The sequence below is a fragment of the Oryx dammah genome, unplaced genomic scaffold (genome assembly GCF_014754425.2).
Source record: "Oryx dammah isolate SB20612 unplaced genomic scaffold, SCBI_Odam_1.1 HiC_scaffold_20, whole genome shotgun sequence".
Taxonomy (NCBI): domain Eukaryota; kingdom Metazoa; phylum Chordata; class Mammalia; order Artiodactyla; family Bovidae; genus Oryx; species Oryx dammah.
In genome coordinates, this window is record NW_024070204.1 from 67,320,696 (window position 1) to 67,335,127 (window position 14,432).

Sequence of the window (14,432 nt, forward strand, 5' to 3'; positions counted from 1 at the left end):
TTCATGGGATTTCCCAGAATGCTGGAATGGGTTGCCATTTCCTTCTCAGGGGATCTTTCCGACCCAGGGATCGAACCTGAGTCTCCAGCGTTGGCAGGCAGATTCTCAACCACTGAGCCACTAGGGAGACCCCCCATCCCATATTCTGAATATCTATATCAGATGATGCTGGTTATCCCTTTTATCACCGCTCCCACGCAGCCTTCCTTGATTCCCCTCACTCCAGCTGGAAGTGAGCTCTTCCATCTCTGCGAGACACCACAGATGTTTATTTCCATCTCTCCCAGAGCCTTTAGCACCTCCTGCCTTGTTTTATGGTTGTTTGTACATCACATCTCCTTGACCAACCCAGTATATCCATCTGCCCACTTGGAGTCTCAAAGACATCAGGCCCAGACCTCCCAGACCTTGTCCTGTTCTCACGTTCCAAGGGCTCAGTGTCCCCCACTGTGTTGTGAGACCCGAGGCCTTGTCATTCCTGGCGCCTCTTTTCCCTCAGTTCGTCACTGCTTCTCAGATTTTGGATTTTTTGTTTTAATAGCCAAACTCTCTCTGGGTCCATCCAGTCGTTAGCGTCTCCGTGACTCCCGAGCCTGTCATCTTTTGCCTGGACTGCTTCAGTAACCTCCCAGCTAGTTTCCCTGAAGCTCTTGCCGCTCTTTCTCTCATACCAGCTGGTGTGATCAACACGAATTCCAAATCTGATCCAGATCTGACCATGACACCCTCCCCCCAAAGCCCTGGCCTTTAAGCCCTTCGTATGGATAAACCTTCACTTTACCCATCTGACCAGATCAGCCGCCTTGTGTGCTTTCAAGGCCCTGGAGGTCTGGTTCCTGCCCGCCTCTCTCAGCTGAACCCAGTCCCCTCTGCTCCAGCCTCACCAGCCTTCCTCCCATCTTCTTCATGCTCCCATCTTCTCCCACTTCCTCTGTCCCCAGATGCAAAGAACATTAGAGTCTACCATTACAAATGTATTTGTATTAGTATATTATCTAGTTTAGTGTTCACAGCTTACCAGGATAGGTGCTGTTCGTCTTTCCCTTTACAGAGGAAGAATCCAGGGCTCGGGGAGTTGACAGTGCACGGTTAACACTGGGGTCCGAGGCCTCAAACTGAATCTGACTCCAGACTCTCCTGCTTTCCTACAGCCTGTCCTGGATGCTCTGGTTAGAGGAAGAATGCAGTGCTGGGGAGTGGCGGGGAGACAGGCCCTGAGAGGGAGAGCAGATTGGCCCTTGGAAACCACTCTGGCAATTGCATCAGGAGCCTCAAAAATGTATCAAGAGCCCCCAGAATCCATCCTTTGGCCTAGATTTTCTGCTTCGAGGGCTAATCTTAGAGATGAGTTATCACAGAGGCTCAAGGACATTTAGCTACCAGAATGTGAAGAGCAGCAGTATCTAAAAGAAAATCTATAAGCAACCTGTTATGTGTTGGTTTGATAAGTTAGAGTGTAGTTATACCATGAAATATATTCAGCCATTAAAATATATTTTTGATAGTTGGTTACATTATGACATGGAAAGGTCTTTTTAATAATTTTTACAAATTGTGGAAAATTGACATAAAATTTGATATCTTAGCCATGTTTAAATGATTCTAAGTACATTACCATCACTGTGCATCACCACGATCCACCTCCAGAATCTTTGTCTTTCACAACAGAAGCTCTGTACCCAGAGCTTAACCAAGAACTCCCCACTATGCCCTCTCTCCAGTGCCTGACAACCACCATTCTACTTTGTGTCTCTACAAATTTGACCTCATATAAATGGAATTATGCATTACTTATCCTTTGGTGTCTAGTTTACTTCACTTACCGCGTCTTCAAGGTTCATCTGCATTGTAGTGTGTATAAGGATTTCCTGCCATTTAAAGCCTGAATAATATTTCACTGTATGTGTACACCACACTGTGTTTATCTGTGTATTTGTTTATGGACACTTGAGTTGTTTCCAATCCCTTGGCTGTTGTGAATAACAGGGCCATGAATATGGGTGTATAAATATCTCTTCAAGTCTTTAAAAGTAATTTTTGAAACAACAGATGTAGATACATTTATATAAATGTACCAAAACCAGCTGCTAGCAATGAGTGATAAGATTAGTGCAAATTTTAGTTTCTTAACATGTTTCCTAAAATTTAGTGTTTTTTATTGAAGTATACAATGTTGTGTTAGTTTTAGGTATACAGAGTAATGATTCAGATATATATGTGTGTGTGTGTATATATTCTTTTTCAGATTCTTTTCCCTTGCAGGTTATTATAAAATATTGAGTATCGTTCTCTGTGCTATACAGTGGGTCCTTGTTGGTTATCTATGTCATATATGGTAGCTAAAACTTTAAATTTAAATTTTAGCTTTTACTGTTTATTAAGGAAAATTAAAAACATAGGCACAAATAGGTATAATAATATAATAGCCGTAAAGAGTTGGATATGACTGTGTGGCTGAACAACCACCTGACCTCAGCAATGATCAGCCCCTATCTGCTCACTTCCCCACTCTACTGTATTATTTTAAATTGAATCCCAGACCTCATATCATTTCACCTGTAAGTACCTCAATATGTATCTCTAAGAAAATAACAAAACCAAAAACACACTTAAAATTTTATAAATTTTTTTATTGAAAAAATTTTTTTTTGGCCGTGCCGTGTGTCTTGTGGGGTTTTAGTTCCCTGAGCAGGATTGAACCCTGGCCCTGGGCAGAGAGAAGAGTGGAGTCCTAGCCACTGGACCACCAGGGAATTCTCACCCCTAAAATTGTAAATACTCAACCTTAACAGGACCGGGAGTTCGTGGCCAAGCAGAAGGGAGACCTGGAGCTGGCGATGAAGAGGATCACGGCCGACAACAGGCGGGAGATCTGCGACAAGGAGCGCGAGTGCCTCACGAGGAAGCAGGAGCTCCTGCGAGGTGGGTGCCTGAGAGCGGGGGTGCACGCCGGGCCTGAATGGACGGCCCAGCCCTGGGCGGAAACGGACGCTGGGACTTCTCCACCCTAAGACCAGACATCAGCCTCGTAGCGAAACAGGAGGAAAACCCCCACTGAAGTCAAGACTGAGGCAGAGATACCATTATCAATAACACGATTTAACATGCTGGCAACATGTCAAGGAGGAAGGAGAAAAAGAAGCGACGTAGAATGGGTGGAAACTGTATGAATCAATCAGTGAGCCGGTCAGCGGGGTGGTAAGGCGCGGACAGAATCCAGAGCCCCTCAGAGCAGCTCTATCACATGTTGAAGGCCTCCTCTGCCAGGCCGTGTGCCTTCGTCTTGTACCTTCATCACATCGTATCCTCTCAAGCCCACAAGGCAGGCCCTGCCGTTTGCCCGTTTGTAGAGACGAGGAAACCGAGGCTTGGAGAGCGGCTGTGCTTTGGCCAGAGTGGCCCCGCTCGTGAGCGGCCGCCTGGGCCGTGGATGCAGACCTTCTCTCGAAGCCACGCCCTTCCGGCCCCGCCGGGGTGGGGTTTGGGCAGCTTTGGTGCTGGCGGGCCCCTCCCAGCTCGGGACTGCCCAGAGGCAACAGTGCGCGTCCCCGCCCGGGGGAGGGGGCAGAGGGGCGCCTGGAAACGGGCCAGCTCGCGCCTCTGAGCGACGGCCTTCAGCGCGCAGAGATCCGCTGGGAGGCTCTGGGTAGGGCGCTCTGCAGGACGCAGGGCTTGGGGTCTTTATATAGCCCCCAGGCTGTCTTTTTATGGCCAGCAGATGTTGGGTACAATTTTACGGGGTATGGAAAGCAAGCAGGCTCCAAATGGCTAGAACTCTGTGGGCTGAACTCCATTTACAGCAGATGGCTGAGTGAAAACTGGACTTTGGTGCCTATGGGCTGTGGACCTAATGGTCCCTGTCTGTCGTAAAGAGGTAAACATAGGACTGATACCCAAGTGCTGTTTAGGCTCATTATTATACCGGGGACTGCAGCCAGGACTCCGATGGCCCGGACAGTTAAACGCTGTGAGCCAGTACTTAGTGTGGACCAAGCAAAATGGAGTATTCTGACCTCCTGAACAGAGCCAGGGTGTTTGGGTAAAGTTCCTTTCCCTTGCTTCCTTTTCTTATCACGCGATGGTCTGTAAGAACCATCCTACTTGTGGGACTGTGGTTCTGATTGGTTTGGAAGCCAAATCACTGTTTCGGTGTCCTGTGGGTAGATGCTGGCTTTCATGGGACAGGAGGGAAGCAAAATAGATGGAACTTTCACAGTGGGCTGAGCAGGACCAGCTACGTCTTGCGGGGCGTGAGGTTCTCCATCTGACCCCACCTCCCTGCCCTGCAGTACTAATGGACTTCCAGTGATAAAATGCCAGGTACTATTCCAAAACGCATAGATGGGATGTGGAGGGTCCCATCCATTTTTCAAAGTAGGATATAGTGACAAGAGGCTGTCATACCTTCTTCATGGGGTTTCCACATGAGCGCTTCCCATCTGCCCCTTAGGGAAGCACAGGCACAGTGCAGACAGAATGTAAGTGTCTTCCAAGGATATTTCTCCCTCCATGGTATGCCATTTGGCAGAGGTGGGAGATGGGGCCTGAAGCAGACTTTTTGTCCATCCCAAACCCCAGTGATATGGCTGGGTTCTAGCCTAGGTCTCTGGTTTCTCTGGCTCCTGACGACCTGACACTCCAAACACCTCCTGCTGTACGCTGCGGGGAGCTCTCACCCCTGAGGTGCTGAGGATATTCCTAGCTGGTGGCTCAGCCAACTTAGTCTGATGAGGCGGCGCCATCACCAGCTGCGGTGTGAGGAGACCGGGCTCGGGAGGGGAGGGCCTGGGGGCTCTGGCCGTCTGCACCTCACTGGGTGCTGTGTCCGCTGCAGACCGGGAGGCGGCGCTGTGGGAGATGGAGGAGCATCACCTGCAGGAGAGGCACCAGCTGGTGAAGCAGCAGCTCAAAGACCAGTACTTCCTCCAGCGGCACGAGCTGCTGCGCAAGCATGAGAAGGTGAGGCTGCGAGCCCGCGGTTCCCGGGCTGCCCCTGGGGGGCCGGGAGGCCACCCCGCGCGTCTCTGAGAGGAGCCGGGTGGCCACAGGGAGGCTCGAGAGGTTCTCGGCAATGTCCTGCCTCAGATCCAGGGGCCAGGGATCATGGAAGCTCCCTCCCTGACCCTGACGCCTGACGTATATGTCTCACTTTCCCCCCCTTTTTCCTTTCTTTGGTCCTGCCCTCCTTTCCATTTTCACTTTGTCTTTCCCATGCATTCTCTCAGAATACTTGTTACTTTTTTTGGTTATAATTGATTTACAATGTTGTGTTAATTTCTGCTGTACAGCAGAGTGACTCACACATATACACACATATACAGTCTTTTTTATAGTCTTTTTCCATTGTGGTTTCTCCCAGGAGGCTGGATATAGATCCGTGTGCTGTACAGTAGGACCTTGTTGTTTATGCATTCTAAATGTAACCCCCAAACCCCAGTCAATCCCTCGCCATCCGCCCCACCCCCACCCCTGCTCTGGGCAGCTAGTCTGTTCTCTGAGTTGGTTTCTGGTTTGTAGACAGGTTCACTTGTGCCATTATTTTAGATTCCACTGTAAGTGATACCATATGGTGTTTGCCTCTCACTCCACCTAGTTTGGTAATCTCTGGGTCTGTCCATGCTGCTGCAAAAGGCATCACTTTGTGTTTTTTATGGCTGAGGAGTATTCCATTGGATACGTGTGCACATCTTTATCCGTTCCTCTGTCAATGGACATTTAGGTTGCTTCCGTGTCTTCACTATTATGAAGAGTGCTGCTATGAACATAGGGGTGCATGTATCTTTTTGAATTATAGTGTTGTCTCCCCAAGAGTGGGATTGACAGGTCATATGGTAGCTCTTAGTTTTTTGAGGAGCTTCCATACTGTTCTCCATAGTGGCTATACTGACTTAGATTCCCACCGACAGTGTAGGACTGTTCCCTCTCCTCCACACCCTCTCTAGCATTTGTTGTTTGTAGGCATTTTAATGAGGGCCGTTCTGACAGATGTGAGGAAGTGCCTCACTGTAGTTTTGATTTGCACTGTTGAAGATTGATTGTTGGTGTGTAGGTTTATTTCTGGGCTCTATTCTGTTCCATTGATCCATATATCTGTTTTTGTACCAATACCACACTGTCCTTTTTATTTTTTGGATAGACTTATTTTTTTTTATTTTATTGTTTATCTCACAGCCTGTGGGATCTTAGTTTCCTGACCAAGGATCAAACCGGGCCCTTGGCAGTGAAATCTCAGAAGTCCTAACCACTGGACTGCCATAGATTTCCCAGTACCACACAGTTTTGATTACTGTAGCTTTCTACTATTGTCTGAAGTCTTTCAAAATATGTTTAAGTCTCAACTTAAATACTGCTTCTGCCAGGAAGCTTTCCCTAACCTCCCCAGCCCAGAGAAGGGCCCCTTCTGTGTGGCTGGAGCACTCTACTTCTGTGCAGTTGTCTTGGTTCAGTCCCTTTAGTGGGCACAGAGACAGGTTAAACTGAGATCTGGTGTGGGTTATTACAACTCCTAACCTAAGTACAGTGTTGGAAGTCAGCCCAAGGCTGTGGCAGTTTGGAATAAACATGCCCTACCTGGCTAGAAAGTCCGGGGAGGCTTCTTGGGAGAAATGATGCCTGTGCTAAGTTTTGAAATACAAGTGTTAGGTGAAGGAAAATATTCAAATTTATCAAGACTTTAAAAAATATGGATTGACACCTATCAATAATGAGGAACCATCCCATTAATGTACATTTTGCTCTGAGATAATAGCTCAGGATAGCATGCTACCAATTGGTTAAATGAGAAGGCATTCAGAAGGTAAGACTCTGAAACATTATTGATGGTAATTTTAAAATTGAAAATAGAAAATGTTACTTAAGAGAGAAGTCAAATGAGGTGAGCCTTGTTCTGAGCATTCTGAACCACGCGGGTCCTGGGCTCCTGAGTGGCGTGTGGCAGCCCTGACCTCTGACTACACCTGTGTGTGTGGAGAAGCAGCTGACCTTGTCCCCTCTGGGTGTCCCTGTCAGGAGCGCGAGCAGATGCAGCGCTACAACCAGCGCATGATTGAGCAGCTGAAGGTGCGGCAGCAGCAGGAGAAGGCGCGGCTGCCCAAGATTCAGAGAAGTGAGGGCAAGACACGCATGGCCATGTACAAGAAGAGCCTCCACATCAACGGAGGGGGCAGCGCCGCTGAGCAGCGCGAGAAGATCAAGCAGGTCAGGGGCTTGGGGTGTCCTGGAGTGGGGCCAGACCCAGGTGTGGTGGGGCCTGAATCTTACACATTCAGGGGAATAGAAGATGGAGCAGAGTCTTGGAAAGAGGAGTGGAATGGAAGCCTCACGTTGACCCCCTCTGGTGGATAGGAAGGAGGTTTGGCGTTGCTTTCTGATGCACGCTCTCTGTCACACTCCTGAGCTTCTATCCTGCAGCTGCTTCTACCTTTTCATCTACTGAGACCCCCACTCACAAGTCACCCAGGGGGCTCGGGCACATGGAGTCGGTGACCCCGGACTCCTGTGATTCCTGCCTCCTCCACACACTGTCCTAGCCCGTCTGTCTCCACCAGTCTGTGGGCTCCTTGAAGGCGGGGGCTGGGAGGACTTCACACAGGGGGCCCTACCTGAGTGGCGCAGGACACTGCCTGTGTACACTCTGGCCCCTCGGGGCGTCTCCCTGAGGGAGGGACCTCGCTTGTTCTCGGTTGCAGTTCTCCCAGCAGGAAGAAAAGAGGCAGAAGGCAGAGCGGCTGCAGCAGCAGCAGAAACATGAGAACCAGATGCGGGACATGTTGGCCCAGTGTGAGAGCAACATGAGTGAGCTGCAGCAGCTGCAGGTACCGCCCCCTGCCCCGCCGTGCTTGCCCCCGTCTCCCCGGGGGCACGCAGCTCTCTGGGGGTCTTGGGACCCGACAGACAGGGGAGCTACGGGTGGAGCTGTTTCCATCCTGCTATTCTCTGTGATGTTGGTCACATCATGTCCCCCTCGCGTGCCATAGTTTCCTCATTTATAAACTAGGCATGGGGCAAGGGTGATGACTCCTATTTTGTAGAACTGGAGTGAGCCTTTGTGAATGAGATGGCAGAGCTGAGCCAAAAGCGCTATGCCCAGGGCCTGGCATTGAGCATGCTGCTGGCTTGCTTGGTCATCCCTGTGTCTTTGGAAAAGGTGTCCCAATAACCCTAATACCCAAACCAGACATTACAAGGAGCAAAACTACAGATCAGTATGTCTCATGAGCACAGATGCACAAATCCCCAATGAAATGTTAGCAAACAGAATTTAAAAGTACATAAAAAGAAGTATATACCACGACCAGGTGGGATTTACCCCCCAGGGTTGGTGCAGTATACAAAAATGAGTTAATGTAATCTATGACATCAGCAGGCTAAAGGAGAAAAATCACATGATCATATCATCAGTAGATACAGAAAACGCATTTGACAGAGGCTGACACCTGCTTATGTTAATTAGCAGAAGGGAACTTCCTTAACTTGATAAAGAGTATCTACAGAAACCTACAGCTACCATTATCCTTGTTGGTAAGAAGCTCAAAATTTTCCCATAAAATCAGGAAAAGGAATTCCGATATTGCCAAGCCCCTGTGTGACCCCCTTCCCTGGGGAGATCCTTGACCTCTTCAAGTTTCTCAAATCCCAATCAAGTTCGCCTCACCCTAAGGGCCCTTGCCCAGGAGTTGGTAGTTGGAGCCCCCTTGTGGTGGAGCGCGGCATTGCTCTACCTGACATGCACTGACACACGCGTCTGTGACCTCAGGAAACTCTTGAGGCTCTGAGATCCACCTGGCAATTTCTCGAAGGGCAGAGGGCTGGGGAGAAAACACCGCAGGTGTTGAAGCCTGGCAGGCAGGGGCGCTGCTGCTTGTTGCTGTGTGAGCTTTAACGAGCCCACTCACCTTCTGTATTTATGTTCCCACCCTGCCTCATGGGGTTACTGTGAGGATCAACTGAGAGAAGCTGCAGAGAGCTAGCAGCCAGCTCTGGGCAGGCCAGAAGTACTCAGGGCAGCTATGAGTATTGTTCCCAACCAAGGCGGTTTCTAAATTCCTAGAACCCTTGAGCTTGAAACCCCAGGTAAAAGTCCCCCAAGCAGTTCTACTCCCCCAGTCCAGGAGGGTGGAGGTGTCTGGATAAAGGCGCTTTCCCCCTGCTTTATAAATGTACGATAAGCCGCAGGATTGATTCTCTGTGAGGAACGGACAGGGAACTGTCCCTGCTGTCCCTGTGGGAGGCTCCAGGTTCAGTTTTGTGAGGCAGATAACTTGCCTCATAGAGAGAGCAGTGATGTTGGCAAGCCTCAGGCAGGTCCACGGCCTTTATCCCTTGTCACAGATCTCTCCTGGAGGAATGGTATGTGACACAGAAAATTATATCACTTACATAGATACAAAATGTTTATACATACAGATTATCTCATCTCACGCTGCCGTAACAAAACACCAGAGACCGGCCGGCTTAAACAACAGGAGTTTATTTTCTTACAGTTTTGGAGCCTGGGAACCAGAGATCAGCCTTGCCAGCATGGTTGGGTTCCGGGGGAGTGGATGCCTTCTTGCTGTGTCCTCACGTGGCAGAGAGACAGGAGAGAAAAGGGGGGAGAGAGGGGAGGGGGACGGAGGGACGGAGACAGGGATGGAGCACTCTAGCATGTGAGCTCTCACCCTGGCGTGAGGGCCCGATCCTCCTGGTCTCACTAAACCTCCTTCTCTCCCAAAGGCCCCGTATCTCCAAATACCATCACACTGGACATTACAGATTCAACATAATGAATTTTAGGGAGAAACAACTCAGTATACGGCACAGATGTTTAAGAAAATGACATTTGTAACAGTGAAGATTAAGAGCAACCCAAGCTGGCCAAAAATACGGGAATGTTTAAATTAGTTAACGCCATACTGTAAGATACTCCGTAGGAATTAAGCATGATTATAAAAAGTGTTAATTCTTTGTAGAACTGTTTACATTATAATGTTAACAGGGAGGCAGGTTTCAGAATTTTATATACAGGGTGGGCCGAACAACACACAGGACAGAGCCTGACAGGAAATATATCTAAAATTCTGTAGTGGTTGCCTCTGTGTGGTACAATTAGGGCACATATTTACTGTTAGTGGTTCTATTGTTTTGTTAAAACAACATATATGTTCATGTTGAAAAATTCAAACAATGCAGGAAGCACAAAGAAAGCTGCAAGACTGCTAGAGCTCCTATTCCACAATGAAGCCTATTAATGGTGACATTCTGGGCTAGGCTTCCAGGCACCTTTAGGTGCATTTGTGTTCACGTGTATAGAGTCTTGTATAAATGGGGTTTATAATCAAGGCCTAAGTGCACGATGCTGGTGCCTCATGGTGTGTCTCAGCCCTCTTACCTGTCCTCCCTGGAATATGTTCCAGAATGAAAAGTGTCACCTCCTGATAGAGCATGAAGCCCAGAAGCTGAAGGCCCTGGATGAGAGCCATAACCAGAACCTGAAGGAATGGCGGGACAAGCTCCGGCCGCGCAAAAAGGTAACCACGTCTGGGCTGGCGGGCCTGTGGAGGGCTCTGCTTCATTGGACCACCGGTGTCTGCCTTGGATGCGGGTGGAGATACAGATATGGATGAGATAGATGTGGGGGTGTATTTTAAGGAACTGGCTCACCCGATGGTTGGGGCTGGTCAGTCTGAAACCTGCTGGGCAGACCGCAGGCTGGAGAGCCAGAGAGAGTTGATGTTGCGGTCCTGAGCACCAGGGCAGTCCAGAGGCATAGTCCTCTCCTCAGTGGGGCTTCAGGCTTGCCTCTTAAGGCCTGCAGCGGACTGACTGAGGCCCACCCACATTATGGCAGGTAAGCTGCTCTATTCAGAGTCTACTGAGTTACATGTTAATCACATCTAAAAAATTCCTTCACAATGCCACCTGGACTGGTTACTGTGGCTTTGCCAGGTTGACAGATAAATTAATCGCTACAGGGCCTCAGTGTGGTTATCTGTAAAGTGAAAATATGAATATCATACAGTGTTACGTGGAAAGTCCCTAGGCCACAGTATAGGCCAGGGACAGACTCATTTCCTTCCGTTCTAAACTCTCTGAGGATGAAGCTGCCCTAACTGTCCTTGATTCTCTGTCCTTAAGCTCTGAGGTCTGTTCTGCGGTCATCTTCAGCTCTACCTGCTCTAACTGAGGTCTGGCCAGGAGGCGGCTGCCCACCTCTGCCTCAGAGTGGCCTTGGAAGTCCTTGAGTTGAGGCCTCCCTCCTCAGTGTGCAAATGGAGATTTCTGGCTGGAAGTTGGCCAAGGCCCCAGACCTTCCGATTAAAAGGTCTACACTTACTTGTAACCACATGTGGTCTGCTGGGACTTGTGATATTTGACACTCAAATCAATAATACTGCTGACATAGGTTCCCTCTGGCATCAGAAGTAAATGTTTGCCTGGTTCTGTTACCCAGCGGTTCTGTATGCTTTGCACATCCTGAGAGAATCTGAAAGTGAACGGTGATATTGCCTCCAGCAACTGCATCAGTTCCCAGACTGCTTCAGGGGGGGTGCCTGGATTTAGGGAGGTATTCCAAGTGTGTGTTTGGTGAGCTGGTATTGGATTTTGCTGGTGGTGGCTGCCTCTTTTCCTGAATTCTTTGTAGACGCATTCTCTCCATTTCTTTATTTTTTTTTCACTTACCTGGGTTGCTGGTGGAACACTGACCCAGAGGTGATGATTTTCATTCTAGAATATATGTTTTTTATACTCTTGGATTTCCATCAGCAGCTTTGAGCTGTGGCCCATGTTGGGGGAGCCAGGGGAGATGATGGTACCTTGTGGAGTAATTTTAGAAAAATTCAGATTTTTTTCTTTCAGTAAGTATAGAATGTCTGGTGAATTCAATAAGGTGTTGCTTGGGTCATAGTTAACATAGAATGTGGCCTCAGACAAGGCTTTCCTCCTGAACCTTGCTTTTGAGGGCTATAAGATGAAGATAACATTTTTTCCCTTAAAACAGGTGTTTTAAGGCCTGTTCCCACGGGCCAAATGTGGCCCACCACCTGTATTTGTAAATAAAGGTTTACTGGAGCACAGCCATGCGCATTCATTTACATATCATCTATGGCTGATTTTATACTACAACAGTGGTTGAGCAGTTTTACCAGCAACTTTGACGTCTGCAAAGCTGGAATATTTATAGTCTGGCCCTTTACAGAAGGATTGCTGACTGCCCTGGGTTACATAGAGGACACAGAGGTTGTATAAGGGTAAAAGAGAGGAGTGCTTAAAAGGATAGGTTCTGAAGTAAGACAAACATGGGAGAAGGTCTTTGCTCCCCCATTACTAGCTGTGAGACCCTAGGCAGTTACCAAACCTTTCTGTGCTAAAATAAAAGAAGTGGTAGCTGACGACTTACAGGCTGAAACTGGCTTACAGAGAGGTTTGGCCAACAGATAGCAATTTGAAGACTTTTTGGAGTTACCAATCTTTTAAGTATAAGGAAATTTTACATAAAAACCTGGATTTCCAGTTTCTTTTGAAAACAGGAGCTCTAGCAACACTGGGCCTGTCATACCACATGACAGCCACCAGCTGGAGCTGGGAAGACAGTGTCCTTTTCCCATCTTTCCTTTTTAGGTAGAACTCATTAGAATTTAGTACTGTTGAAGGAACGTGGGCTTAAGGGGGTAAGTTTGCTGAGACCATTTCAGGGCATCAAAGAATAGTTTTAAAAAGAGAATGCTGGTCAATTCCTATGAATGGTTACTTCTATAATGAAAGCAAGTAATAATGAAGCCACATTTACTGAGTAACCCATGAGTGCCTGACTTTGCAGTGTTTCAGAGCCTGAACTCTAAAGTTAGACCCATCTTGCTTCTGCCCCCATGTAGCTGAATGACCTTGGGCAAGTGACCTAAACTCTCTGAGCCTCAGTTTCTCCATCTATAAAATGGGGATAATAGTATCTATCTCTTAGAGTGAAGATTAAATAAGCTGTAATACACTTAGCATAGTATGTGACATTCAAGAAGTACTCAGTAGTTACAGCCCATTAGTTTTTAAAAAAAAAAATATATATATATTTTTTGATGTGTACCATTTTTAAAGTGTTTGAATTTGTTACAGTATTGCTTCTGTTTTATGCTTTGGTTTTTTGGTCTCAAGGCACTAAGATCTCATGTGCAAGTCCAACCAGGGATTGGACCCGCACCCACTGCATTGGAAGGCGAAGTCCTAACCACTGGACGATGAGGGGGAAATCCCAGCCCATTGGTTTTTAATTTAATCTTTTCAAGTTCCCTGCCAGGAAGACAGTGAGATTGCCATTTTACACGAGAGGAAACAGACCTGGGGAGGAAACGTAACATGCAGAGGCCCACCCAGCTGCTAATGGAGCTGAATCCCATTTGACTATAAAGCCCCTGCTTTTTTCCTCTGCACTCTGCTTCCTTTTTTTCTTTTTTTGGTCTTCTGGTATGATTTCCTTATTGAGTCGTGTCCGACTCTTTGTGACCCCATGAACCACAGCACGCCAGGCCTCCCTGTCCATCAGCAATTCTCGGAGTCCACCCAAACCCATGTCCATTGAGTCAGTGATGCCATCCAACCAGCTCATCCTCTGTCATCCCCTTCTCCTCCTGCCCTCAATCTTTCCTAGCACCAGGGTCTTTTCAGATGAGTCAGCTCTTCGCATCAGGTGGCCAAAGTATTGGAGTTTCAGCTTCAACATCAGTCCTTCCAGTGAACACCCAGGACTGATCTCCTTTAGGATGGACTGAGTCTTCTCCAACACCACAGTTCAAAAGCATCAATTCTTCGGTGCTCAGCTTTCTTTATAGTCCAACCCTCACATCCATACATGACTACTGGAAAAACCACAGCCTTGACTAGATAGACCTTTGTTGGCAAAGTAATGTCTCTGCTTTTTAATATGCTGTCTAGGTTGGCCATAACTTTCTTTCCAAGGAGTAAGCATTTTTTAATTTCATGGCTGCAGTCATCATCTGTAGTGATTTTGGAGCCCCCAAAAATAACATCAGCCACTATTTCCCCATCTATTTGCCATGAAGTGATGGGTCTGGATGCCATGTTCTTAGTTTTCTGAATGTTGAGCTTTAAGCCAACTTTTTCACTCTCCTCTGTCACTTTCATCAAGAGGCTCTTTAGTTCTTCTTCACTTTCTGCCATAAGGGTGGTGTCATCTGCGTTTCTGAGGTCATTGATATTTCTCCCGGCAACCTTATTTCAATGTTATACTTGGATAGTTTTAGAGGAACTTTTTAAAATTTTTAATGGAAGGATAATTACAATGTTATATTGGTTTCTGCCATACATCAACATGGATCAGTCATAGGTATACATATGTCCCCTCTGGAGCCTCCCTCCCACATCCCACCCCATCCCACCCCTCTAGCTTGTCACAGAGCCCCAGTTTGAGTTCCCTGAGTCATACAGCAAATTCCCACTGG

The 14,432-nt window shown here is 47.7% G+C and overlaps 1 protein-coding gene across 1 annotated transcript in view; it reads left to right on the forward strand.

Moving 5' to 3' along the window:
- The window catches only part of STK10 (serine/threonine kinase 10), a 128,583-nt gene that overhangs the window by 110,802 nt on the left and 3,349 nt on the right, over positions 1-14,432 (forward strand). Inside the window, exons 14-18 of the mRNA XM_040262752.1 lie at positions 2,793-2,922; positions 4,835-4,959; positions 7,009-7,197; positions 7,689-7,814; positions 10,395-10,508. Coding sequence (XP_040118686.1) covers positions 2,793-2,922; positions 4,835-4,959; positions 7,009-7,197; positions 7,689-7,814; positions 10,395-10,508 — 684 coding nt within the window. The remainder of the gene's footprint in view (positions 1-2,792; positions 2,923-4,834; positions 4,960-7,008; positions 7,198-7,688; positions 7,815-10,394; positions 10,509-14,432) is intronic.